Source organism: Fomitiporia mediterranea (assembly GCF_000271605.1).
Source record: "Fomitiporia mediterranea MF3/22 unplaced genomic scaffold FOMMEscaffold_8, whole genome shotgun sequence".
Taxonomy (NCBI): Eukaryota; Fungi; Basidiomycota; class Agaricomycetes; order Hymenochaetales; family Hymenochaetaceae; genus Fomitiporia; species Fomitiporia mediterranea.
The window spans coordinates 1,501,327-1,526,845 of NW_006760393.1; the positions used below are offsets into that span (position 1 = coordinate 1,501,327).

Genomic DNA, 25,519 nt, shown 5'->3' on the forward strand with positions numbered 1-25,519 from the left:
CATAATCTGTACAATTATCTTTATGAATATATCCATGTTATATTTTCGTCTTATACGGTTACGCGGCGGTTATACTCTCAAAGACATTGAGTATCCGTTAATTTTATTGATCGTGACTGTTGACTAATTCTACATTATTCAATACAATACTTTGCCCAGGGTTGTTGAAACCCCCCAGGATTGTTGAAATCCTACAATCTACATCCACATCCCAATAACCTATTTTTACGCGCTCTGAAGTGCAAAGCCAGCGCAAATCGGCTCACCAAAGCGCAGCGATTGGTAGCATGTCCAGTTGAAATGGAGTGCCCAGTCATATACATATAACTCGTCGCTCTCAACCACCCAAGGATATTTTACGTCGTCACCATGTTAAAATCGAAGACAAACGATAAGTTATACCCGAACGTCGGGCGCTGTTGAAGCGCTAGAAAGGCATTTAAGCGTAGGTCTGACGAGCCCACTTCGCAGCAGCGACAACATTGGCCAAGGCAGCCTCGGTCTCCTTCCAGCCACGTGTCTTAAGACCGCAGTCCTAAAGAAAGGAAGTAGAGATATTATCAATATCGATTCTCTATAGAATAACAAGAAAGAGCGCATACGGGGTTGATAAAGAGCAGGTTGTCGGGGAGAAGTCCGAGCATAGCCTTGATGCGCTCCTGGATCTCTTCCACTGAAGGAACACGTGGGGAGTGGATGTCGTAGACACCAGGGCCGATCTCGTTCGAGTAACCGTATGCCTTGAAGGCAGCAAGCAACTTCATGTCGCTCTTGGACGCCTCAATGGAGATGACATCCGCGTCAAGGCGCTGAATGGAAGGGAAGATGTCGTTGAAGTCTGAGTAGCAGAAGTGAGAGTGTGTCTGCGTGGCATCGGAGACACCAGCTGTTGCGAGCTTGAAAGTGTCCACGGCCCAGCGGAGGTAGTCATCCCAGTCAGCGCGACGGAGTGGGAGCTGGGAAGAGCGAAGTCAATATGCTATGTATATAATTGCGGAATAGTGCTTAATACATACACCCTCACGGATGGCAGGCTCATCGACCTGGATCGCCTTAATTCCTGCCTTCTCAAGGTCAATAACCTCGTCGCGGAGAGCGAGTGCGAGCTGGCGGGACTGGGTCTCCTTTGAAACGTCCGCACGTGGGAAAGACCAGTTCAGGATCGTGACGGGACCCGTCAACATACCCTTCATGGGCTTTTTGGTGAGGCTCTGAGCATAACTGCTCCATTTGACAGTCATCGGTCCCGGTCGGCTAACGTCTGAGACGATGATGGGTGGGCGGACATAACTGGGAACGATATGAACACGATGCCAATCAAATGTGGACTAATACAACTTACCGAGATCCATAGCTCTGAACCCAGGCGTTTTGGGTGAAGACAAAGCCGTTTAGCTGTTCACCGAAGTATTGAACCATGTCGTTGCGTTCGGGTTCACCATGTACGAGAAGGTCAAGTCCAACCTTCTCCTGGAAGCGAACAACCTGTTCAATCTCCTTCTTAATGAACTCCTCGTACTGCTCAGAAGTGATCTCGCCCTTTCCGAGCTTAAGACGGGCAGAACGAATCTCCTTGGTTTGCTAAAGGCACAAAGAGCGTTAATTGTGCTTCAGGTAAAAATTGAAGCGAAACTTACTGGGAATGAACCAATGGTTGTCGTCGGGAACTTCGGCAGGTCAAGGGACTTCTGCGCTTCCCAACGCTTGGGGAATGCGCTCTTACGGTGGAGGTCAGCATCCGTAATAGAAGCAACACGTTTGCGGACGGCATCATCCGAGGTGGCCTCAAACCTCCGCCGGGCTTCGATAGACTTTTTGTTAGCTTCAAGTGCAGCCGTAACCTTCGCATCCTGCGAGCCGGACAGAACTGCAGCGAGGGTCGAGACCTCACTAGCCTTCTCAAGGGCGAAAGCGAACCAGTCCTTCTGCTCCGGAGTCAGCTTAGTCTCGGACTCAAGCGTCACCGGAATATGCAAGAGCGAAGATGAAGTAGCAACGAGGACTTTACCCTGGCCGAGTTCGCTAACAGCCTTCTGGCCCAATTTGATGGATGCGACGAAGTCATTCTTCCATACATTACGGCCAGATACAAGACCGAGGGACAGGACAAGTCCCACTGGCTTCACGGCAGCGATGGTGGCATCGAGCTGACCAGGTTCACGATCAAGGTCGATGTGAAGGCCGGCAACTGGTAATTTGGCGACGTAAGTAAGATTGCTCTCAAGACGGCCATAGTAAGTCGCCAGGATAATTTTAGGTGACACTGGCGCGAGAGCCTCGTATGCAGTCGCATATTCTTTTGCTAGAGTTGCAGCAACGTCCAGAACAAGGATAGGTTCATCAATCTGAACCCACTCTGCACCAGCGGCCTTCAATTCGGTCAGGAGGTTCTTGTAAACCGGCAGCAATTTCTCGAGAAGTGTAATCGGCTGGAAGTTTGGCGAAGCATCCCTCCCCGCCTTTGCAAGAATAAGGTAGGAGATGGGACCGAGAACAACGGGGCGGGTGGTAACTCCTGCTGCCTTTGCCTCGTTGAATTCCTCGACAGCTTTGTTGAAAAGAAGTTTGAACTCGGTTGCTTCCGACAGTTCCGGCACGACGTAATGGTAGTTCGAATCAAACCTTGGGAAATTTTGTGAGCATAAGCAAAACCCAGGTAAGAATTGCCATAAGCAAAGATCCAATCGACCATGCTACAAATCGAAGCGATTCTTTATAGTAATATTTCACTTACCATTTCTTCATCTCAGAGGCGGGGACATCAACGCCGTCCGCTTGTCTACCTCGGCCCATAGCAAAGTAAACATCTAAGGGCGACAGGCCCAAGCCAGTGTAGCGGGACGGAATAGCATTGAATGCGGCTGAATGGTCGAGGACGTGATCGTAGAGCGTAAAGTCACCGCTAGGCGATGATTATCCATCAGTAAATCACTTGACGTTGCCGTCAGTAGATCAAGGAAATATACCTCGGAATGAAATCGACGCCGCGCGCCTTCAGGTTTGTCCAGTTATACTTCTTGACTTCAAGGGCAGCCTTTGTGAGCTCATCGGCAGAGATCTTTCCTGCCCAGTACGCTTCTACAGCCTTTTTGACCTCACGGTTCGCACCTGCGACCGTGATAAGACACTGATAAATGACTATATGCTCTATTACAACGCCTTACCGATACGAGGGAAACCAAGGACGCTGGAGGCGACCATTTATGCAATAAGTTTGGGAATGGGAATGAGAATGGGGATGAGGGATGGGGGTAGGTGGTAGGAAGGAAGGAAGAGGGTGAAAAAAAAAAGATGGCGCGAGGTATGGCGCTATACAATTTACAAACCTTGCCATTATGTAAATAAGCATATGTTCAAATTGGGAAGGATCATCTCCGACAGCTGCCCCAATGCTCTTGTGCCAAGTGCACGAACAAGCCTCATGCTTGTTTACCTCAATGCCTTTCGACAGTGAATACTCCCAAACATACCAGTAGACGTAGAATTCGAATCTGGTTTGAAAAGTGCAAACTTTAGAAACTGCCCAAACTGGTCTGTCTTCGCGAACACGCGCTTCTAAATTTGTGCTATTACAACGTATGAATGGAACGCTATCACTCTACACCTCGGGGCTCGGGATAGCCCTGTATGCAAGCACATTCCTTCTTCACGGACAGCATCAACCTCCACCGACGTGCTACAGCTTCCTGCGAATGCGAGTCCACGTGAAACGTGCCTTCAAGCCAATGCTGGGCAAGTCCTTGCAACGAATACATCTATTGCCATCGCTTGTCAGGCAACTTCCTTACAAATGTGTCTGCTCTATGTCCTCATGCTTTTACTTGTTAAAGCAGATTATGTATTTTATATGTCTTAGTGGCGATCGAAGGGCGATCATACTATCATGGTCAGCATAGCTTCGACAACGCTAAATGGCCTTAGCGGGTCCTTTAGACATAACGTCTTCTTTGTACGTTATACTTCACCGTCTTCCCAATGTTTCGCAGGTTATATTCACAGCCATAGTTGAGCATACCATTCCGAAGGACGATAGAACAACGTTGCGACTTCGTATTCGCAAAGATACACGGAATGTAACGCGGATTATGGTGCCAACCGACGAAACGATAGGAAGACAATGACAATCTCTTCGTGCCTCTCCAACATTCAGAGGCGTGTTCGGGCACGCAAGGTACAGCCAAAGTGGTTTCTTGGGTACCGGATTCGAAATTTCCAAATTTGGTCATAATATGTGATTAGGTAATGCACAGCATTTGGGAAGCTGTGAATACCGCCATCGAACCAAACAAGCTCGGTCATCCTCTCGGACGGCGAAAAGTTGGATCCGTCGCGATGCTCGGTCTGGATACAAGTACTCAGCTGGTCGAGGTCATGGAGACCAGCTCTCGACCGTTTGCAAATCACAAACTCCAGAACGACAACGACAGCTCAACGAGCAAAGCTCAATATGCCTTGGAAAAATGTGGACAGTATCATTGACGGGCGACTATTTTTGGGAAAGTAAGTACAACTTTCCTGCCAAATATGCTGCTTCTCGCGCGTCTATCACCGCCGCATGAGATCCCGGATCCGGGGCTGAAGAGTATTCTCCAATTCAAAGCATAATAGCTGCCCGTTCTCCGCGATCCCTTTCGGAACGAAGGATATCTCATATTGGCAGGTTACCTTTCTTCTTTCTACCAGAATCGGCTCATTAACTTTAAGTTTTTCCTATTTCAAGTCTCCGTTTGTGAGGATCCTATCCCGGCAGATTCACCCGCGTCCGGCATAAGGCACCTACGCATTCCAGTCAAGGACGTAGATTACGCTGATCTCCTTATTCATTTGCCCACGGCATGCCGGTTCATTCACCAGGCATTAAAGGAAGGCGGTATTATTCTCGTCCATTGCGAACAGGGCCTTTCGCGAAGCGCGACTGTGGTTGCCGCATACCGTAAGAGCATTCATGTTCCTGCACAAGCACCCATGAATTCTCTGTCTGACAAGAACGCCTGAAGTGATGTATTCGCAGCGGATCCGCGCTACACAAGCACTCGAGGTAGTCCGGCGAGGTACCTTTTCCCTTAGTACCTTGTATCGAACTAAATGTTGATTGTCGTACGGTGATATTTAGCTCGCGAACAGGTCTGGCCAAATCCCGGCTTTCAAGAGCAGTTGGTTCTCTTCGAGCTATGTCAGTACAACCCAACGCCTTCCGATGGCATCTACAGAAATTGGCGCAGCAAAATCGATCGTCAAATCAAAGAAGGGCGCATTACGTCGTTGAATTAAACTCTGGCAGGATACAAAAAGCATCTGGATGTATTAACATCTTTCGTCCTCATTCCACATCGTTCTCTACTTCGCAGATACTTCGCTTTCTCAATGTTGTAATTGCTAATACTTCTTCTTTCAAATGCTGTAGCTTTCGTTTGTCCGAGTGTATATTATAATATTTCTTGTGTTCTTATTGTTGATACTTGTCAAGTAGAAATTTGCTAGCAACGACATGCGCATTGGAATAGATGCTGATTTATTAGAGCATTTTGATGCAAACGATTTCCGAGTAAACCTGATTCTTTCTGACATTGCACCGATTCCGTAACTCGGGCTTCCAGTGCCTGTGTGAAGGCCGAAGTATCAGATATGTTTGTTCTGTATAACGTACAGCCACGGTAGATCTCAGTGTTAATCTATGTCGGTGGTCGGTCCTCCGATTTGAAGGCACCGCATTAGGCAAGCGCTAGACTAAACGTAGTCTTATCTAATTCGCCTCCGAAAGCGTCAAAATCATGCAGCTCATATCAAATCGGATTTTCCTGGCTTTTCGGACCTCGTGCAGAGTAAATTGGCGTCTTCCTCGGACTAACGACTCATCAATACTGGGGCAGCGTCAATCTCACCATATATGCAAGCTGTGGATCCCACAACCTGTGATACACCTGTTTGCGGCCAATGATCACCGTGACTGGACATACCAGAGTCGGCAGTGTTCACCTAACGATATGTTCATAAATATTACAGGCTGCCGCCGCAGCTATTATTAAGTTTTGACGCACATTTGTGTCGCGGATCATGCGAATTGTGTCTAACAGCCATTCGTTTTGAAAGCTCCGACAATGACAACATTTATAACTTTGCTATGTAGCGTAAAGACAGAACTTGCTGTGCATATGTGGTGCTCATGAATTACTAGCCAAGTGAAACACAGGCTATATTAAACGCACTGTATCTTTGCTGGATTCACATCGTCTGCCTCGCCATCTCTGCCACAGGGAGTCTAATTCAGGATGAGATTAATATTGCACACTCCGAATCGGATGCGAAGAAAAATAGTGCAGGATGTGCGTCTAACGCAGGTCCATTCCAAACCAAATCTGATCTGCAATATCGACAGCATACGCACTAGTCATCGCATCCTTCGTTTCCCGACGGGACGATTTGAGATCGGTATCGGCAAATCAACAATGCGCGAGTGAAATAAGCCGAATGACCGGTGGCTGTGCAAAGAATGGTATTGGTAAGGGCTGGTTGAACGAACCAACGCAGTTTGATGGTTACCTTTCGTGGGCAACTTTGCGTTGGCGGTTTGAGCCAACCTCGTCCTAGTAATATGGGACATTTGCATTCACATCCCCCACGTAGCAGTCACTATCACATATCTAATACAGCGTGCCACTTTGCGGCCATAATGGAAATGGCTCCAATACGTCACGTTAGGCACGCTGTACGATCTGATTGCCCACCGTCCATTTCCCCTTGACCTCTTACTCTGACCTGTGCCTCGACTTCATCCTTCTACATCACCTATCACAACCGCTGCTATGCCTGTGAACACCATCAGTGCAGCGGTTCACATCACCCCGAGTTCGTTTCGCTCCACCTCTTTTTATTATATTGCTATTGACATGTCTGTTTTGTACGCGCTTCTAGCTGTCATTAAGACATTTTATAAACATTACCGGCGAAAGGCATCTAAATATGCAGATGGTAAGAAGGACGAGGAAGCTACGGATGATGTTTTGTACGACGAGTGAGTAGCTTGTATTTGAGTAGTTCCGCAGGAACGTCTGTGTTGACTGCCTCCGTGTCCAGGGCTTTCAATATCGTCAAATCATTCATAGAACTTGGTACACACAATACAGTCGAGTCCCTCCAAGCATTGTGAGTGATCACAGTATCGCAGGTAGACGAGCAGAAGTAACCATGATTGTTTTAATTTGTTTAGCACGAATACACATATCGTATCCCCACCATGGGCTGCCGTTTCTCCCGTGCTAATCCCATTCAAGACATGCAATAAAGCTGCGGACATGCTCGTTGAATGGTTCTTTGATCTGGACGAGTTGAGGAGGATCGTTGGGGGTGAAAAGTGGTGGCAAGTCCGAGGTTTGGACGGCGTAGAAGGAGAATGGGTGACCGAGAAACGCTTCCTGAACGACACCAACACAATGGAGAGGGTGAAAAAGAAAGAGGAGGAGCTAGGCCGATCATTGAATGATGATGAAGTTGATATAATGAGAATGGACTGTCTAGAGAGAGTAATGGTGAGATAACCTGATCATGTTTCTGAGCTGTATTGACCGTGTTTTCCTTTCCGAACGAAGTTTTACATCCATGGTGGTAAGTCATGTGTTTCTAAACCACGAGGGTATCCTTACATTCACCGAGTATAGGCGCATTTTTCTGGGGATCCATAAGTTGGTGTCTTTAATTCTTGAGAAATAACTTTGTCTCATTAACAACTAGATACGCATCGTTATCAGATTCTGAAGTATGGTAAGCCAATTACGGATAAACTCCGTAGCATGGGTCATTGATGCTCTACTAGCACGGAAAATCGAGGGGAGGGTATTCGCAGTGAATTATAGGTTGGTCTTTTGTTATTTCTAAAAGTCAGTTCCAGATGTGGAGTGTATCTTTGTTAGAAAAGCACCTCAATACCCGTGGCCGTGTCCGTTACAAGACTGTCTCGCCGCTTGTAAGCAACTTCGTCCATTTCATTGCAAAAAAATTGATAAGGACTCCTGTCCAGACCTATACCTTACTGAACCACCCCCTACTGCGTTACATTCGGCTGTCTCTCCCGAGAAAATAGTTATCGCAGGAGACTCGGCTGGCGGGGGTTTGTGCTTGTCGCTGCTTACGGTACTTCGCGACCTTGGAAAACCCCTTCCTGCTGGTGGTGTCCTCATTAGTCCCTGGGTTGATCTTACGCATAGCTTCCCTAGCGTCATGGAGAACACCGCAACGGACATTATCCCCCCACATGGTTTCATTCACAAGCCCTCCATGCACTGGCCAGTAGACGCGCTTCCGAGAAATCATGACCGAATAATTCCATCGGAATCCCCCCCTCCGCCTAAACCGGGTCACGCAGATACACTGCTTCCCAATGCCAATAGAGTTGCCAAAGAGGCTTTGGACGAAGATCGTTCAAATTCGAATATTGCGCAGAAAGATATGTTAAATTACGATGGCGATGCGAGAGAGATTAACGAAAGCACGAGGACCCTTCCCGAGCAACCCGACGAGAAAGAAGCTCGATCATGGTATCCGAAGCCGCCGAAAGTGCTTATGGAGGACCCAAATGCTGTCCCCTTGGAGCTTCGGTCGCAGATCCAGCTGTACGCTACGAATGAGTGGGTAGATTACTCGATTTCGTTTATCTTCAACTGAGGTACTTTGTAGGCAGCTCACGCATCCGTTAGTTTCGCCGATCCTGCAAGGGTCATTGGGCAACTTGTGTCCATTGTATGTCATCACGGGTAATAATGAATGTTTACGAGATGAAATCATCTATTTGGCGCATCGTGCTGCATACCCGGAGGAGTTTCCACCTAGGATGGAGGCAGTCAAGGAGTCGCGGAGGCAGTCTGACAACGTGGAAAAGTTCAAGACTCCTACAAAAGTTCACTTGCAGGTATTTGATGGTTAGTCCCGTGCCTTGCTTGTTTATATCGACATACTCACGCGGTCGAAAGGCATGTGCCATGTTCTGACGGTCTTTACGTTCCGCCCTGCTGTAAGTGACATCTCAAAGAGCCATCAATAGGCATTCATTATCATGATTTTCGCAGGTGAAGTATGCATACCGATCAATAGCAGAGTTCGTCAGACATGTCACAGATAATGCGACATCGTCAAGTCCGGACGCTACGTTTCCCGAATTACGCAGAGATAATCCAGGCTTGAAGGAGGGCGGGGACACGCATAATACGGAACGATCTCTACCTGTTCCGAGCTACATCAGCAATGGATTAAAATCCTTGTCTTCCCCTTTCGGAACAAGCAGAAAATCCTCTAGTAGTATGCTGGAAACCAATAAAGCTGCCACGAAGGAGCAAATACAAGAGCATCCTTCATTGAACAGACTCGACTCCTCGGAATCTACAAAAGACAGCTCCACTCGGGAACGTATCCCGGTATGTTTACCTTCACGTTACATGATGTTGCTCTGACTGTCTACTTAGGACGATTTTCCTCGGGTTGTGATGATCCGGCAACGCGTCGATATACATGGTCATGTACGTCAAATGGAGGATAAGAAAGACATTTCTTGCCTCAAATTAAGCGCGAATGAAATCGGAGTACTTCGGGAAGCACCTGCACGACGATGGCTGGCGGGTCAGAAGGAATGGGATGAACGCTTCAAAGATGTAGCGAAAAAGGTGGAAAAGCGGCGAAAGAAAACTAAAGAGCAATACGAAAATACACTAAAACGTGCCCGAGAATTGGGGCTCGTGCATGCTCCTGTTCCTGATAGCGCTTCCACTACTACGGACGGAAGCGTTGAACAGGACAGTGGCGATGGACGAATCCAGAAGAGCAGGCGATGGGGACCACTGGACCTCGACGATGAGGATGCTCCTCCGAGCGCAATTGCGGCTAGGCGTGATACAGTGAGTGATTACGATGATGCAGTGATTTGCATACGCTTATTAGAATATCAGCCGGAAGCGCTTGCTCTGTTGAAGAAGACACTCTACCATACTGCTCCAAGGACGATAAAGAAGATGCCGAAGCGAAAAGTTAAAGACGTTATCAAGGCAGCCCTAGATCCTGCAGATGATCCTTCCGCACCTCCTCGACAGTCTGTATCGGAGCAACAGGTACGATACTAATTTATTTTGCGTTCTCTAATCTACTAATTGCTTTCCCAACGACCTTGTCTCAGTACTCGGCGGAAGTCGTACCAATTCACGGACTTAGTCTATGGGCATTCATTATGACGTTAGTCACTTCTTCCGTTTTGCAATGTCCATAGCCGATAGACCGCAACCCTTTGTAGATATTTCACGAAGCGCAGTTCGGCTCAGGCCGTTAAGGGGAAGCGCAAGACTATGTCTGGTCTGAGGAAATTTAAGGTCGGATTTACGAAACATGGTACTAGGAGCCGATCAGACTCTATGCGGGTTGAAAGGAAACCTTCTGCAGAAGATCACTCTACTAACTAATTGCATTAAATTTTTGTATACCATTGTGGATCTGGATCACTTCGTATTTCAAAACTGTTCATGTTTATTGCAACTTTACATGTAATCTACAGCGTGCAGATACCACGATATATACTTCTTATGTTTACCCAAAATGGTGCCACTAAATAGAGGTGGAATTGGAACTCCGCAAGTCACGTTATCTCGCGTTCTTTACCTCGTTCGACCCCTTCGCCCACGTCCACGACGTTCATCGTTCACGACCACTTTTCTGCGCTTTTCCTTATCGTAGGTCTTGATTTATCTTCAACTTCACGTGCATAGTGCACCTCAGAGTATTTTCTAACGCGTCTTCCCCTGAATTTTGATTTCTAATCTACAGGAGCTCTAACGACAATGCGTGAAGTTATCTCCGTGCACGTTGGACAAGCCGGTGTGCAGATCGGTAATGCATGCTGTGAGTCTGAGTTCAGCCATTGAGCTTGCAATTGTATCGCGGAAAACGCGTTTTTCGACGCGTTTTTGACTTTTTAACCCACTCTGCTTAAACTGTCCTCTGACACAACTTCTGTTCGTAGGGGAGCTCTATACTGTTGAACATGGCCTCAGCGTGAGTTTCACTCTAGTTTCTCGCGTTTCAGTGCAACCAAATAACCCCGTTCGGTTGCTTTAGCCCGATGGCCGTCTTGTTGAAGCCTCTCCGTCTCACAACGACGACGGTTTCAGTACATTCTTCTCGGAGACGTCCTCGGGAAAACACGTTCCTCGCTCGCTTTACGTTGACTTGGAACCCAATGTGATCGATGAGGTCCGAACAGGAACCTACAGGAGCCTCTTCCACCCGGAAACACTAGTGACGGGCAAAGAAGATGCAGCGAACAACTGTATGTTATCTTACGTAACTCACGCTAGCCTCGTTTTTTTTTGAGCATGGATTTTGTAGATGCCCGTGGTCACTATACCATCGGTAAAGAGCAGATCGACGTTGTGATGGACAAGATCCGCCGCTTGGCAGACAACTGCTCGGGTCTTCAAGGCTTCTTCGTCTTCCATTCATTCGGTGGTGGAACTGGTTCCGGTTTTGGTGCTCTGTTGCTTGAGCGTCTTTCGACCGACTATGGCAAGAAGTCCAAGCTTGAGTTCTCCGTCTATCCCGCACCGAAGACTTCCAACTCGATCGTTGAGCCGTACAACTCTGTTTTGACGACCCATACGACTCTTGAGCACTCTGACTGCTCGTTCATGGCATGTCGCTTCTACCAGTTTGAGCTTCGCATTATATTTATTCCGTGATCGTAGGTCGATAATGAAGCCATTTACGACATTTGCAAACAACGTCTTGGGGTGTCATCACCGGGCTTCACCAACCTGAACAGACTCATCGCTCAGGTTGTCTCATCGATTACGGCTTCGCTTCGCTTCGATGGTTCTCTGAACGTCGACTTGAACGAGTTCCAAACCAACTTGGTTCCGTCAGTCGTTGTTTGCTTTATCTGTTACTTGTGATATACTAATCCGATATGGCCAATAGCTTCCCACGCATTCACTTCCCTCTGGCTACATTCGCGCCTATTATTTCTGCCGAGAAGGCTCACCATGAGCAGAACTCAGTCGCAGATATGACCTTCTCGTGCTTCGAGACCGGTAACCAGATGGTCAAGTGCGACCCAAGAGAGGGCAAATACAGTATGTTTGATGCTCTTTACCTTCGGGACATATCATCCTTACAACGTAAATAGTGGCATGTGCTCTTCTTTACCGCGGTGATGTCGTACCGAAGGATGTCAACGCTGCTGTTGGTATCATCAAGACCAAGCGCACTATCCAGTTCGTCGATTGGTGTCCCACTGGCTTCAAACTTGGTATCTGTAACGAACCCCCGGCACACATCCCTGGTGGTGACCTTGCGAAAGTCACTCGCAGTCTGTGCATGTTGTCGAACACTACCGCCATTTCAACTGCATGGAGTCGGTTGGATCACAAATTTGACCTACTCTACTCGAAACGTGCCTTTGTGCACTGGTATGTCGGAGAAGGTATGGAAGAAGGCGAGTTCTCTGAAGCTCGCGAGGATCTTGCGGCACTTGAGAAGGACTATGAGGAGGTCCGTGTTCGCCCTCTCAAATGCTTTTTATATACTAACGTGATTCCACTTTAGGTCGGTATTGACTCCGCTGATGTCGAGGAGGCTGGCGAGTACTAAAAGATGACGGATGTTCGTTTTCTCGGGTTTCTTATGCCTCTTGCCATTACGACTCCTCTAATTCTATTTCTTCTGATTCTTTTTGTTCAAATGAATGACACGTATCCTTCCCTTGCTTTATATACCTTTCTTTAAAGCCAATAACATGACGGAAAATCATTCTTTTGTCTCTTTCTATACTCAGGTTATTCACCAGATATTAGGTAACTGACAAGTTACATGGCTAAAAGCACAAGACAATGGTTGATTAATGGGTATATACGAGTGATAACAAGAAATGTGCAGTCTAAGTGTACGAAGTACGTCTACGAGTTGCAAAGCGATATTCTACGTATGGCGATTCTATGAAGAGATATCACAGAAAAGCTTTCTATTCTACGGTGTGCATGGTAACCTTGATGCCATTAGGAGTAAGTTTCATTGATACGCTTGCAGAAGAGTCAGACGGCTGCTAAAGTGTTTTGCAAGTTGCGAAGTTCGAACTCACCTCGCCAGATCCTTGACAAGGTAGGTTGTACCTTCCCTGAGCATAGCTTCGCCAGAATGAGAAGTAATGACCCCAAGCGTCTTGCAGCCAGCTGCGAGGCCGCTGGCAATTCCGGCTGGGGCATCCTCGACGACAAGGCAGCGCCTCGGATCAAGGCCAAGGAGTTTCGCACCTTCAAGATAAGGATCCGGACTAAATAAAATGGTAATGTGAGTCATAGCTTACTCACATCGGCCGAAGAAGTAGAGTGGAAGGAATTTACTCACGCGGGCTTTCCGGCCTTTACATCCTCGGCGGCGATGAAGTTTGATGGATGGGGGATGCCAGCGATTTTGAGTGCTTGGGTTGCATATGCTCGAGTTGCTGAGGTGCAGATCGCCCAGCGGCGGGAGCCTTCGGGGATGAAGAGGGTGTTGCAGAGGTCGCGAACGCCTGGGAGGGCGACGATGCCTTCTCGACCGTTCTTTGACGAGTGGTTGACGATTTCTTGCTCGAATCGGAGGGCTTCGGATTCGAGCTCGTCTGGGTCGGTTACGCCGCAGTGGTGTCGGAGGTTGTCGACTGTTCGGACACCGTGCGCGGCTAGATTATTTAGAGTGTGTTAATATATCTTTCAGATAAAAGTAGTAAGAGGGACACGTACTATCGAGAATCTTTTCGACATCGATATGAGGGTACCTCTCTTTGAAGAAATGCCACGCTCCGATGACACCTTGCGTCGAGTCGACGAGTGTTCCGTCCATGTCAAAGAGGATACCATCGAAAGTCTCAGTTACAACAGGCATATTGCGTTTTGCCTCCAACTTCTTAGATGCTGTTACTGTAGAGGGTAGAAGGGCAAGGAGAATAGTGTCCGTCTATGCCGCCGCTGATTGTGCCTTATATACGTGCGTATATGCGCATGGTTTGTCATCACCAGCACTGAAGCACGTTGCTCGCCCCCGAAATTTTCTACGAGCCGGGATAAAAAAATATTCGCAAAAAAGAAGAATATCATGACGATATGCCACTCACATATGCACTGCGTCCGTGGACGCTTCGACGGAGTTGCCTAAGGTGGACCTGTCGCATCACGGTTATCGTCGGTGCTGGCGAAGGATGCTCGATGCCGTCGACTCGGCTGCTCGGAAAAATGCAAAGGGGCGTTGACAAGCTCCACAATCCTGCGTACGCCTCTGCGAAGAAGTTGACTAGATGTTACGAGGGTTGTCCCGGCAGCTAGACCAGCCGAGAAATTTTGAGAGGCGATGAGGTAAGAGATATGAGAAGAATAATTAAAGACGTGAAAGAAGCATAAGGTAAATGCCTATGTGTCGGAATATCGGCTGGGAGATATTCAGAGGGCATTTATGCGGTTTCAAATACAGAGAGAGAGAGGGAGAACAGAAGTGCAATGAAATGGCGGTGGGCTGTGTTTGGAAATGGTATTAGTAACCGTAATTGGACAGAGCAGCGACCTTCACGACTCGGTGACACTGAGCACACATACACTCGAAATGCCTCCACGACGGCGTGTTCAGTACACGCAGGACTCCATTGACCAACAGCTACAGCAAATACACCTCCTCGACCAATCCTCTTCCTCCGAGAACCTAGAACAACTCGGCCCAATTATCAAACAGATCCATGTCAACAGGCAACAAGAGGCGTTCCTCCGCACACTTCAAGGACTTGTAGAATCCAAGGATGCAGACATCGAGAAGATATGTGCGGATAACTATCAGGATTTTGTGAACTCTGTCTCGACCCTGTTCACAATCAAGTCGTATACCACGAACTTACGCGACAAGATTTCTACGCTTGACTCTAGCGTCACACAAGTTGGACGAGGTCTTGTGGAGAAGAAGAAATCATTGCTACAGACGAAGAAGACAGCTGCAAACTTGGACGAGGCGATTGACAACTTGCAGGCATGTCTTAAAGTGCTCGATGTTGTCAACCGCGTTGGTGAGATGATCAAGGAGGGTCAATATTGGAGCGCGTTGCGAGTACGTATGCATGTTCGATAAGTCGGGTGTCTTTACTGACGAAAGGTGTATTAGTCGTTGGAGGAAATACATACAATGCCACCCGCATCGTTATCCCAAACTCCTCTCTTCCAGCACCTCATGTCTTCTCTGCCCTCCCTACGTGCCCAAATAAAGGATGCAGTCACTGCGTCTACGAAGCAGTGGCTACTCATGATCAGAAACAGCAGCGGCCAAGTCGGTAAACTGGCCATCGAAGCGATGGAGCTTCGCACGCGCAAGTGGCGCATTCGACGCGAGAAGGACGCTTCGCTTAAACATAGTAGAGTCGGCAGCGCGGTGGAAGCTGTCAGTAATGAGAAGGTCGAATGTGAGTCATCCTGTATCGTGGACGTAAAGTGACGTATTGACAGCTGTGAACCCAGATAACGTACTAGATAATGACCGGTTGAAAGTTGACTTCAAGCCATTATACCAATGTATACATATTTATACTGCTCTCGACTCGCTCGAGGAACTACAGAAGTCGTATCAAGCGGACAGAAAAGTGCATTGCTCTATCTTCCTTCACCTCTAACCAGCGAACTAACAAGATGCCTTAGGCGCAATCAGACTTAATTCTACCTTCACCGTTGAACCTCGCGTCTTTGCCATCCCTCACGCAGGAAATTACAGGTTTCTTCATCATCGAACGTGAAGTCCTACGAACTACTCGGTCTTTCCGCAGCGAACGGGACGTAGACGAGCTATGGGTTGCACTTGTTGGGAGGCTTTCACAGATCGTTGAGCACAGCTTGAACAGCGAAACGGACCCCGAATTATTCTTACTGGTCAAAGAGAGTTTACTGGCGTTTATCATGACCCTGGAGGTTCGGAGCCTATTTCTCAATACCGCAGCCTCGACTTTTACCGTTGATCGTTTAGAGCTATGGATATTCAGCAACGCAATTACAAGCTTTCATTCTCGTGCTATTCGAGAAGTACACAACGCTTCTTGAGAACCAATTCAAAGGTCGCTTTGAAGGGGTAAGTTATCCATTTGAGAGTGCAATTGATCTCCCTCAACGTTGTGTAGGACGTTCAACATGATGATCACATGCCTATGCGCGTCAGCGATGCAGGGAACAGGACCGTCGCATTGAAGGACGTTTGGCTAGCGAGACGAGAATACAATGAATTAGCCAGGTTGGTAGTGCCTACTTTCAGAGTTTTCAAATCGAAGGCTTATATATTGATCGAATTCCAAGTGCACCCCTTCCATTAACACTGCCATGGTCGCAGAGCTTCCCACAAAGTTGCGAAGACGTAAGTGGTTACATTTCTTTGCTAGGTTCAGGCAATTAATATTCGACCTTAGATTCGCAACTTCGTCAAGCGCTTCTATCTTTTCATGGATGGCGTCTCTCAGCACCACAGAAATATTGATGAGCTGTTGGGCAAGGTGAGTAACAGCATCTGCATTAGACTAATATCATCAAATGGGACTAATAATGTCTTGAAGTCATTGGACAGACTCTTAGTGAACCACGTCAGCCAACCAATTCGAACCCGTCTATCAACAACAAACACCCTCTCCCAAATCGCGCAAATCATCGCAAACCTCGAGCACTTCGAAATCGCATGCGGGGAGCTCGAAAAATCACTTACAAGTCTCCGCTCTGCCCAACGTGGAGGTACCATCCGAATCACTGCTGCATCCTCCTTCGCAGAGACCATCACACACGCAACGAAGCGGATCTCGTCTGTGATTGCTTCGAAGTTGGATGATTTCTTTGGGTTGGCAGATTATGATTGGACGCCACGCGCAAGGGAGGATGCGCCGAGTATGTATTTGTACGAGCTTGCACATTGGCTTGCGACTGTTGTGGATTCGTTGGTGGTGCAGGATGCGTACAAAGATGAGGCGTATCAGGCGGCGGTGCGGTATATTGCAGACTGTCTAATGGTATGTGCAATCACGGTTATTATTATTGATTGACCAGATTGGCACAGTCCTTATGCACCATCGATTGTCTTATAGGAATTCATTACGGGCCCGAATGTCCCAATGCTGAACGAAAATGCGCTCTCAAACATCTCAGTAGATGTTGACTTCCTCGAGGCTGAATTCAAACGTATTGGCCGCGAACATCTCAATACTGCATTTGCGGAATTGCGCCTGGTTCGTTCCATTCTCCATCTGTTTTGTTCAATATTTAATAATTTTCTTTTTTCTTTCTTAGATGACATCCATCCCGCTCTCCGACAAAGTTCAAGAATACCTCGTTCCAAGCATCAGACAATCATCATACGCAGTCATCAAACCAAAACGACTTGCAGCTCTACTTGAAAAGCTTGCCAAATTCGGCGCCTCGAGCCGAGAAGCTGCACAAAGAGAGACAGGAGAGAAACGACGAAAGGAGGCTGAAGCTGTCGGTAGGATCTTTCCAGGTGAAGGCAAGCACTGACCATGGCGCCACGTCGATCGCTTTTGTAAAGTTAGTTGTATTTCTAGACTCATCCATAAAAGAGAGAGACTTTGAAGAGGGGTGTATGTATATGAAGAAACCCGTCAAGTATCAAGAAGGGTGAAAGAAAGAGATAAAATGGCAGTGAAAAAGTATTCATTTCGAAGCCCTTTCGCGGAGCAAGCCCATACACGCGCCATTAGTCATAAACGGAAAAGGTTATGTAGATAACAAAGTTACGAGAGGGGATACGTGAACAGAGAATATCAGACACCGCTCAATTCACCCTAGAGCTACGCACTTGATCAGAGTTGAGTATGCTGAAATTCGCAGTAGATTGTGCCTACCTCTGAGTTTTGATGTTGTGACTCAACCATTCGAGACCCTCGTAAAGGCCATCACCACTCGTCGCACATGCAGCCTGTTGTGGTTAATAGTCAGCACTGCCTTCTCCCCTAGCTAGACCCTGACTCGTGTGACAACGTGGAACGTCGTGGCTCACCTGAATGTACCATATCCTGTTCTGGAGGCTGGGCAGACCGAGTTTATCGGTGATCTCAGCGGCGTTCATGGCGTTGGGCAGATCCTGCTTGTTAGCGAAGACAAGGAGCAGAGCATTTCGGAGTTCGTCTTCGTTCAACATTCGTTGAAGCTCTTCCCGTGCTTCGACGATACGATCACGATCATTGGAGTCGACAACGAAAATGATACCCTGAGTGTTTTGGAAGTCTGGATGCCATTTAGATTAGACAACATCCGATTCTGCAATTCCTGATCGAGATTGTACATACAGTGCCTCCATAGAGGACGGATCTTGTCTTGCCCTCCAACGTCCCAGACGGTGAAAGAGATGTTCTTGTACTCGACAGTTTCGACGTTAAACCCTAGAAAGTCGGATGAATGAAATGGAGAGGAGTAAAAAAGAGCTGAGACTCGAACACACCGATTGTTGGGATGGTCGTGACAATTTCACCAAGTTTAAGTTTGTATAAGATGGTTGTCTTTCCGGCCGCATCGAGACCAACCTGCGGCACTCTGAGTTCGCATGGGCCTTAATGATCGTGAAAAAAGCTGCTGCTCACCATCAATATGCCTACGCCGCGTAGGTCGACGTGTCAGTACCAAAAGAGTGTTTGACATGACAACAAGAGGACGTACGCATTTCCTTTTTGCCGATAAGGCTCTGGAAAATCTTGCTAAATGTCATACCCATGTTGAAGGAGTAACTGGGAAGTGAAACAACGAAGAAATGGAGGTGTACAGAGGAGAGATGAGAGTGGTGGTAACGTGTAAGGACGCCGCGCGCCAAAAGTCGTTTACTGACTGCGACGTCCCATCAAGGAAATTATTCAAACTCCGCTCCCGCTCTTCACCGCTATACCGCTATGCGACTATGGATGACTATACGTGACCATACATACAAGGCTATACAAGACTATAGGCAACTATACAAGACTATACAAGACTATACTCAACTTTGCACATCTACATGGCTATTAGGTCTTGATACAACTGAACAGCCCAGCTCCCTCGGTCTTGTAAGGAACAGCCATGATCACGTTCACTCCATTGTCAGGCGGCGCACGCCTTTCGAAAACAATTCCGCTCTCCTACCTTTTACAAGTCGACGATGTTCGCATCCTTCTTGACTGTGGATCCCCAGGCTGGTGTCCTGAACATGCAATCGCAGGGTCTGAAGATTCAAGTGACTCACAATCCTTCTCTTGGGAGTCTTATTGCAAGGCACTGAAAGAGTGAGTACCTCTTTGTGCTTCAGCGGGGTTGAAAGAACGCGCGATTTCTCCCAAATCTCGTGCGTGCGTATATGCGCATATTGGTGGAGAGAATGTGGAGATGCCGGTCATTTTCTTTCTCTTTCAAAGGACACTACTGTTTGTGCAATATATGTTGACTTTCTTCCTGTTTTACCTGAGGGTATTAAATTTGAACTCTGAAATTTAAGCTGACCGGAATACTTAGATGCGCTCCGACTGTCGACCTGGTCCTTATTTCACACGGTGACCTTCAACACGCGGGACTTTACGCGTATGCCTACGCGCATTGGGGACTTCGTGCTCCGACTTACACGACTTTACCCGTGCAAGCAACGGCACGTCTAGCTGCCGTCGAAGAGGCCGAAAGTATACGATCCGAGGAAGATGTGGATAACAGGAATGAAACATCGAATGATGCCGAGGCAAACGATCGCATGGACGTCGACGATGTGTTAAGGAGGAAATTCGTGCCAAGCCCAGACGACGTACGGGAAGCATACGATTCCATCCACACACTACGATACTCTCAGCCCGCTCATTTGCAGGGTGAAGCCAATGTTTGTCTACTATCCCCTCGTACTTATACTGTATCCTTTAGGCAAATGCCAGGGCCTTACAATAACAGCTTTCAACGCTGGCCACACCCTAGGTGGTACAATTTGGAAAATTCGATCCCCTTCAGCTGGAACTATCCTCTACGCCGTCGACTTAAACCATCTTCGTGAACGACATTTGGATGGGACAGTCATACTCAGAGGGGCAGGTGCTGGTGGAGTCTACGAGGCTCTTGCTCGACCAGACCTAATGATTACAGACGCCGACCGGGTAAACAACATTTCTTGTAGGAAAAAAGATCGCGATGCCCAATTGATAGGTATGAAAAACTTTTTGAACTTGATATAGAATAAGCATTGTAATACATTTCATGACAAGACACCGTGACCTCTACACTCTCCTCACGACATTCGGTGTTGATGCCATGCGATTCCAGTACCCGCTTACTCGAGCTTCTGGTCTTGCTCGATCAACATTGGACGTACTCCCGCTTCAAGTTTCCTATTTGTCTCGTTTCTCGAACAGGCCGTGAAATGCTCACTTTCGTGCGGAGTATGATGGAATGGTTAGGCGGTACAATAAGTAAAGAGGACGTCGGCGAGGATACCGGGAATAATGCAAATAATAAGCGACGAAGGGATGATGACAACGAAGAGGAAGCGCTGGGTGCTCTTGCTTTACGATTCAAGTACGGAGTTATTTATACCATTTGAATCAATATGATTAACTAACTGACTCCCTGTAGATACCTTGAGTTCTTCCCTAATCCGCAAGCCCTCTTGCACACTTATTCTTCGAAAGACCCCAAGTTAATACTTGCCGTCCCTGTTTCACTCTCTCACGGCTCATCGCGATCCATATTTTCTGAATTCGCGTCAGTGGCAGACAATGTCGTCCTCCTTACGAGCCCAGGCGAGGATGGGACACTTGCAAGGACGCTTTTCGATATGTGGAATGATGAACAACGAGAGGATGACAAGTGGAATAAGGGTAAACTTGGACGAAACGTGATGTTGGACAAGACGCTCAAGCTCACTGTAAGACATTTCTTGTGCTTGTCATTAGTAGTTTCAAATATTAATCATCTCGTCACTCAGATGAAGTCCAAAGTACCTCTCCAAGGTGTTGAACTGGAGGAATACTTAAAGAAGGAACGCGCTGCAAAGGAGAAGGAAGCCGCAGAAGAGGCTGCGCTTGCCCGCACGCAACGCATGCTAGAGGCCGACGAGGGTGACTCCGAATCAGATGACTCAGAGGACGAAGATGCCGTCGAGCAGACTCTCGACGACATGATGGACGTGAGTGACGACCATGATGGATTATCTCCTGTCTTCGCCGAACCCGGTGCTGGTGGTGGGCGGAGGCGCAGTCGAAAAGAGGCCGATACAGGTGATTGGAGTTTCGAAACAGAAGACGGGAGTACAAAGCCGATGCTCTCGTTTGATATCTATATGAAGGGGAACGTCTCAAAACAATCGTCGTTCTTCAAAACCGAAGGACCACAACAACAGCGATTCAGGATGTTCCCCTACGTCGAACGTAGGAGACGAGTAGACTCGTATGGAGAGGTCTTGGATGTGGGGTTGTGGCTAAGGAAGGGCAAACTACTCGAAGAAGAAGCAGAAAGCGAGGAGTCGAAGGAGGCAAAGAGGAAGAAGGAAGAGGAGGAAGAAGCCAAGGTATTTCCTTCATTATTGGGGTGGTACATCATATTAAGACAAGTCTTTTCACAGAAAGCACCTGCGGAACCCCCATCAAAATACATCAGTTACGACGTGGACGTTCAGCTCGCCTGCCGACTCCTATTTGTCGACATGGAAGGTCTAAATGATGGTCGAGCAGTCAAGAAAATAGCTGCCCACGTCAATCCACGAAAATTGGTAAAATAATATCACTCCATAATACACATTTTACTGATCGAGACTTGGATAGATCATTGTACATTCATCGTCGGATGGCGCACAGTCGCTTATCGAAGCGTGTGGTGCTGTTCGGGCATTGACCAAAGAAATTTATGCTCCAGACATTGGAGAGCAGGTACAAATCGGCCAGCATACAAACAGTTACTCTATCTCTTTGTCGGAAGAACTCCTTGCATCGGTCAGGATGTCCAACGTGAGTCAAGACGACCACCTTTTACACGCATGCTAGAGGCTGACTCGATTCGTCTGTATTCCTAGTTTGAGGACAATGAAGTCGGATTCATCCAGGGCTGTATCGCGAGCCTTGCGAGCTCCACAATCCCAATCCTAGAGCCTGTCTCTAATCTCACTTCACGATTGGAGGACGTCCCGATGGAGTCAGAGCAGCTCGTCAAACCTGCTCGCCTCGGGTCAAGACCAGCGACAAAACTTCCTCGATCCACCATGATCGGCGACTTGAAACTTACCGCTCTCAAAGCACGATTATCAAAGATGGGTGTACACACCGAGTTTGCTGGTGAAGGTGTTTTACTCTGCCGGAATAGCTCTTCGGATGAGGACGTATCGACAGAGTCGATCGTTGCTGTCCGGAAGAAGGCGGATGGTAAAGTTGAGCTTGAAGGCACGGTTACAGAGGTATATTATACTGTAAGACGAGCTATCTATGAGTTACATGCTTTGGTAGCTGCATAGCAGATCATCTCCGTATCGCTAATGCACACTGCTTGTTCGCTAATTCTCGTTATATAATACCATGCATACAAAAATCCCACATTTGTAAGACATCTAGCTAAATCATGCAGCGCCTTTCCCCGCATCCTCCTTCAAACTAACTATACGATTAAGAATGACTTTGTCCCCATCCCTAAAGCCTGGTGACACGTCATTGGCCTCGTTCAACGAACCAAGCTTAGCATCAGAATCAAGCGCAAAGTAAGCAACACGCAAACCCTGAAACCGAACACACTCATTCCCAACAAGCTGTTCACTAGTCGGGATAGGCGCATCAGCATCCGCAGGTGAAGCAATCGCCTCGTTCTCCAACGCCTTGCTCGTCCTAGCCTTACTCTCTTCCTTCGCTTCAACATACCCCCGCTTCGCAACTGACCAAAATCCAACTTCAAGCATGGCTCCCTTAATGATTTCAAGGCTGTCTGGGTTGATGTCAGCTTTGAAGTCCGGTTTTGCTGCAGCTGGGTTCTCGCTTTTGAATAGTTGGTGGAAGATGCGAGTTTCGTCTATACGGACTGGGCTACCTGATGGAGCGTGTTCTGCCACCCACTGGATGAATGCTTTGGGTTTCTTGACCTCCCCAGTATTTTCCAGACGACAGATAAGCTCGATGACCTCGCCTGTTGTGGGGTCTGTCTTGTAAGACGTGCAGGTGATAGGATGAGGAGCCTGGAACAAGCCAACCGTCTTTCCGGGAGCCAAACGGAAGAAATCCTTTGAGTCCTGCAGACGGAAATCATCTGCTTCGATGTATACAGTACGCGTGAACGGTACCGTCGTACTCCCAAGTGAGGGAACCTTTGGATGTAACGGCTTCTCGATCATAAGTACATAATCCTCTGGCAAATTCTCGATTGTGACTTTCAGAGGTTTTAGTACCATGAGTAGTCGAGGGACTGAGTTCTCGAGATACTGTCTGACAGTCTGGTCAAATCGCGCCGTCTGGATGTTCGTCGTCGCCGTGGAAACTCCCAGTGTGCTGACGAAAGAGATGATCGCGCCTGGTGGAACGCCTCGTCTTCGAAGAGCGATGAGAGTGTACAATCTTGGGTCGTCCCAGCCGCGGACATAACCCTCTTTGACTAGAGCAAGAATTTTTCGTTTTGACATGATAGTACCTGTGACATTTAGACGACCATACTCGGATTGACGAGGCTTGTATACCTCGAGGACGTCGCAGAGCCATTCATACGAAACGCGGGATAAAATGAACTCCGTTGTACATAGCGAATGTCTGTTTACGAACGAACATATGTTAGTTAAATCCAAATGTATGACCAAACGCAAAACGCACGAGATATTTTCAAAACTATCAACCAAACAATGCGTGAAATCATAAGTCGGGTATATCTTCCATGTGTCCCCTGTTCGATGATGTGGTGCATTCAAAACACGATATGCAATAAGATCCCACATCTGAGGGTTGCCGTCTTCAAGATTCTGTTTCATGCGCAGAATAGCTTCTCCAGGCTTATAAAGGCCGTCCTTCATCTTCTGAAACTCAGCAAGTGATTCGGAGACAGGTCGATCCTTGTGAACACATGCTCGACGAGGCCCACCATCGTCTCCTCCCCTCATTTCATGGATCTGATCACCTTGAGAGCAGTCAGAATTTTCATTATCGCGTAGAACATATCTGATCTCACCTGTACAATGACAGATATAACCCTTGTCCCGTCGAATGAGCTCAATTGCTAGGTCATAAAGTTCCTGGAAGTAATCACTAGAATACGTGATCTTCCACGGTTCGAATCCCAACCATCGAATAATCTCCAAAATACTCTCAAAGTACCTCGCCTCTTCTGCTTCAGGATTGGTATCGTCATATCTGAGATAACATCTCCCGCCATGATGTGCCGCATACCCGAAGTTTATGAAAATAGCCTTCGAGTGCCCGATGTGTAAGTATCCATTCGGTTCTGGTGGGAATCGGGTATAAACCATGCCGCCTGTCGCAGCTAGGTGTGCATCTCGTAAACGAGGGTGTATTTGAGGGTTCTCTCCAGGTTTATGCAACTTTCCTAAGAAACCTTCTTCAAAGATCGACTTTGCTGAGTTAGATGAAGTTGAAGGTCCTGCATTACTCGAAGCAGGCTCCTCGGCACCACGTTTTGGCTTACTATCCTATAATCCACTACTTCAGTATGGCTGCTTAACTCAACAGTCAGATTTAAAGATGAACATACAGAGCCCTTGGCTTTGATCGCAGTCTTCTCTCCGAACATCTCGGTGAACACCTTCTCGGCGGTGTTTTTAAGTTCCAAAGGGTTAGCCCAGCGAAGGTCAGGAGAAGTCTTGAGAGAGCCAATTGTTGCACCGAGATTTGCCCAACCAGTCACAGCTGCTGAGGATACGTATGATTTGACCTTGGCTAGTAACTCGTCAGGTGTTATACTGAAACCTGTTAACGGTCAGTAATTGCACTAAATGCGTGCTTCTTGACGTATGACTCACCAACGCCACATTCCTTGTTAAATTCTGTATCGTCCGCTGGTACACCACTGGCCTCCATAAATTTAACAGCAGCTTTCATTGGTTGGGTTAGGCTTTGTCTATCACAGTGTAAGATCAGACGTACCAGATACTTGTTCAGAACTCTTAAGTCTACCATCCAAAATCGCTTCTACAATGTAACGCTTCTCTGCATCTCCAAGCTTCGAGCCCTGAATAGCAAGGCCAGATAGTAAAGATGCCTTCTTGTCATCGTCGTTTCGCTCTCGAAGGTTGTTCTTCTCTATGATGTCCTTGAGTGCTAATGCGTTTTTCGGGCTTTTGGCGGTTTCTGTAGCCTTGGCTTTGGTGAATCCGACGGCCTGGAAGAGATCGATGAGCTCGACAACTTCAGGGTCGTTTGGATCAAACTTCGGAGGAGCCATTTCAGGCTGTATGCGTGAAACTAGACGAGTTGAAATGAAAGTGAACTTTATAGAGGAATTTCTTAAAGCAGTGAACGAGTCAGGGCGAGGTGTCGATCGATTCCCGGCAAGTTACGGGTCACGTGCCCTTCTCTGGCATG

The 25,519-nt window shown here is 47.6% G+C and overlaps 10 protein-coding genes across 10 annotated transcripts; 6 read left to right on the forward strand and 4 right to left on the reverse strand.

Annotated features, from left to right (window-relative positions):
* Nucleotides 1-58: 58 nt before the first annotated feature.
* Nucleotides 59-3,257, reverse strand: FOMMEDRAFT_141836 (cobalamin-independent methionine synthase). The gene is made up of 8 exons (XM_007268347.1): nt 3,165-3,257; nt 2,967-3,108; nt 2,735-2,902; nt 1,638-2,622; nt 1,343-1,581; nt 1,017-1,290; nt 603-956; nt 59-535 (listed from the first exon to the last, which is right to left on the reverse strand). The coding sequence occupies exons 1-8, from the start codon at nt 3,199-3,201 to the stop codon at nt 440-442; spliced, it is 2,295 nt and encodes a 764-aa protein (XP_007268409.1). The 5' UTR covers nt 3,202-3,257; the 3' UTR covers nt 59-439.
* A 1,115-nt stretch (nt 3,258-4,372) lies between these two features.
* Nucleotides 4,373-5,512, forward strand: FOMMEDRAFT_21576 (phosphatases II). Its single transcript, XM_007268348.1, has 5 exons — nt 4,373-4,500; nt 4,601-4,656; nt 4,721-4,933; nt 4,998-5,051; nt 5,114-5,512. Exons 1-5 carry the CDS (start codon nt 4,448-4,450, stop codon nt 5,269-5,271), a joined length of 534 nt encoding a protein of 177 aa, XP_007268410.1. The 5' UTR covers nt 4,373-4,447; the 3' UTR covers nt 5,272-5,512.
* Nucleotides 5,513-6,098: 586 nt separating this feature from the next.
* Nucleotides 6,099-6,588, forward strand: FOMMEDRAFT_158268 (uncharacterized protein; the record flags this gene model as incomplete). The annotated part of the gene is made up of 3 exons (XM_007268349.1): nt 6,099-6,128; nt 6,176-6,323; nt 6,377-6,588. The coding sequence occupies 3 exons, from the start codon at nt 6,099-6,101 to the stop codon at nt 6,586-6,588; spliced, it is 390 nt and encodes a 129-aa protein (XP_007268411.1).
* Nucleotides 6,589-6,603: 15 nt separating this feature from the next.
* Nucleotides 6,604-10,502, forward strand: FOMMEDRAFT_125802 (lipase/esterase). The gene is made up of 17 exons (XM_007268350.1): nt 6,604-6,846; nt 6,913-7,012; nt 7,075-7,143; nt 7,208-7,526; nt 7,587-7,602; nt 7,656-7,679; nt 7,729-7,758; nt 7,811-7,850; nt 7,908-7,960; nt 8,015-8,621; nt 8,671-8,912; nt 8,964-9,004; nt 9,060-9,404; nt 9,453-9,881; nt 9,933-10,091; nt 10,157-10,212; nt 10,271-10,502. The coding sequence occupies exons 1-17, from the start codon at nt 6,804-6,806 to the stop codon at nt 10,434-10,436; spliced, it is 2,739 nt and encodes a 912-aa protein (XP_007268412.1). The 5' UTR covers nt 6,604-6,803; the 3' UTR covers nt 10,437-10,502.
* A 157-nt stretch (nt 10,503-10,659) lies between these two features.
* On the forward strand, nt 10,660-12,851 carry FOMMEDRAFT_141839 (tubulin alpha). The gene is made up of 9 exons (XM_007268351.1): nt 10,660-10,703; nt 10,798-10,872; nt 10,994-11,025; nt 11,089-11,299; nt 11,359-11,660; nt 11,715-11,887; nt 11,947-12,101; nt 12,155-12,519; nt 12,574-12,851. The coding sequence occupies exons 2-9, from the start codon at nt 10,812-10,814 to the stop codon at nt 12,616-12,618; spliced, it is 1,344 nt and encodes a 447-aa protein (XP_007268413.1). The 5' UTR covers nt 10,660-10,703; nt 10,798-10,811; the 3' UTR covers nt 12,619-12,851.
* A 137-nt stretch (nt 12,852-12,988) lies between these two features.
* FOMMEDRAFT_89454 (phosphatase) lies at nt 12,989-13,890 on the reverse strand (the record flags this gene model as incomplete). Its single annotated transcript, XM_007268352.1, has 4 exons — nt 12,989-13,046; nt 13,106-13,297; nt 13,372-13,687; nt 13,749-13,890. 4 exons carry the CDS (start codon nt 13,888-13,890, stop codon nt 12,989-12,991), a joined length of 708 nt encoding a protein of 235 aa, XP_007268414.1.
* Nucleotides 13,891-14,601: 711 nt separating this feature from the next.
* On the forward strand, nt 14,602-17,519 carry FOMMEDRAFT_135388 (exocyst complex component, sec15 subunit; the record flags this gene model as incomplete). Its single annotated transcript, XM_007268353.1, has 11 exons — nt 14,602-15,093; nt 15,148-15,442; nt 15,498-15,619; nt 15,675-15,941; nt 15,997-16,098; nt 16,148-16,257; nt 16,320-16,377; nt 16,430-16,513; nt 16,574-17,017; nt 17,093-17,233; nt 17,295-17,519. 11 exons carry the CDS (start codon nt 14,602-14,604, stop codon nt 17,517-17,519), a joined length of 2,340 nt encoding a protein of 779 aa, XP_007268415.1.
* Nucleotides 17,520-17,862: 343 nt separating this feature from the next.
* FOMMEDRAFT_29893 (ARF/SAR) lies at nt 17,863-18,732 on the reverse strand (the record flags this gene model as incomplete). Its single annotated transcript, XM_007268354.1, has 6 exons — nt 17,863-17,940; nt 18,022-18,248; nt 18,311-18,403; nt 18,463-18,544; nt 18,602-18,612; nt 18,678-18,732. 6 exons carry the CDS (start codon nt 18,730-18,732, stop codon nt 17,863-17,865), a joined length of 546 nt encoding a protein of 181 aa, XP_007268416.1.
* Nucleotides 18,733-19,070: 338 nt separating this feature from the next.
* On the forward strand, nt 19,071-22,464 carry FOMMEDRAFT_135390 (cleavage and polyadenylation specificity factor subunit; the record flags this gene model as incomplete). The annotated part of the gene is made up of 9 exons (XM_007268355.1): nt 19,071-19,273; nt 19,500-19,840; nt 19,893-20,168; nt 20,228-20,537; nt 20,595-20,886; nt 20,947-21,528; nt 21,583-21,729; nt 21,782-21,964; nt 22,030-22,464. The coding sequence occupies 9 exons, from the start codon at nt 19,071-19,073 to the stop codon at nt 22,462-22,464; spliced, it is 2,769 nt and encodes a 922-aa protein (XP_007268417.1).
* A 102-nt stretch (nt 22,465-22,566) lies between these two features.
* On the reverse strand, nt 22,567-25,379 carry FOMMEDRAFT_158274 (glutaminyl-tRNA synthetase; the record flags this gene model as incomplete). Its single annotated transcript, XM_007268356.1, has 6 exons — nt 22,567-23,737; nt 23,798-24,098; nt 24,150-24,627; nt 24,690-24,904; nt 24,958-25,029; nt 25,082-25,379. 6 exons carry the CDS (start codon nt 25,377-25,379, stop codon nt 22,567-22,569), a joined length of 2,535 nt encoding a protein of 844 aa, XP_007268418.1.
* Nucleotides 25,380-25,519: the final 140 nt, after the last annotated feature.

Bases quoted from the DNA above. Each gene is read 5' to 3' on its own strand.
- FOMMEDRAFT_141836 (XM_007268347.1), bottom strand. From the start codon at position 3,201: ATGGTCGCCTCCAGCGTCCTTGGTTTCCCTCGTATCG. The intron at 3,109-3,164 runs GTAAGGCGTTGT...TCACGGTCGCAG, and splicing joins CCTTGGTTTCCCTCGTATCG to GTGCGAACCGTGAGGTCAAA. The intron at 1,291-1,342 runs GTAAGTTGTATT...TATCGTTCCCAG, and splicing joins GTTCAGAGCTATGGATCTCG to TTATGTCCGCCCACCCATCA.
- FOMMEDRAFT_21576 (XM_007268348.1), top strand. From the start codon at position 4,448: ATGCCTTGGAAAAATGTGGACAGTATCATTGACGGGCGACTATTTTTG. The intron at 4,934-4,997 runs GTAAGAGCATTC...GAACGCCTGAAG, and splicing joins GACTGTGGTTGCCGCATACC to TGATGTATTCGCAGCGGATC. The intron at 5,052-5,113 runs GTACCTTTTCCC...GGTGATATTTAG, and splicing joins ACTCGAGGTAGTCCGGCGAG to CTCGCGAACAGGTCTGGCCA.
- FOMMEDRAFT_125802 (XM_007268350.1), top strand. From the start codon at position 6,804: ATGCCTGTGAACACCATCAGTGCAGCGGTTCACATCACCCCGA. The intron at 7,680-7,728 runs GTTGGTGTCTTT...ATTAACAACTAG, and splicing joins ATTTTTCTGGGGATCCATAA to ATACGCATCGTTATCAGATT. The intron at 7,961-8,014 runs GTAAGCAACTTC...ACTCCTGTCCAG, and splicing joins ACAAGACTGTCTCGCCGCTT to ACCTATACCTTACTGAACCA.
- FOMMEDRAFT_141839 (XM_007268351.1), top strand. From the start codon at position 10,812: ATGCGTGAAGTTATCTCCGTGCACGTTGGACAAGCCGGTGTGCAGATC. The intron at 11,026-11,088 runs GTGAGTTTCACT...CGGTTGCTTTAG, and splicing joins CTGTTGAACATGGCCTCAGC to CCCGATGGCCGTCTTGTTGA. The intron at 11,300-11,358 runs GTATGTTATCTT...TGGATTTTGTAG, and splicing joins AGAAGATGCAGCGAACAACT to ATGCCCGTGGTCACTATACC.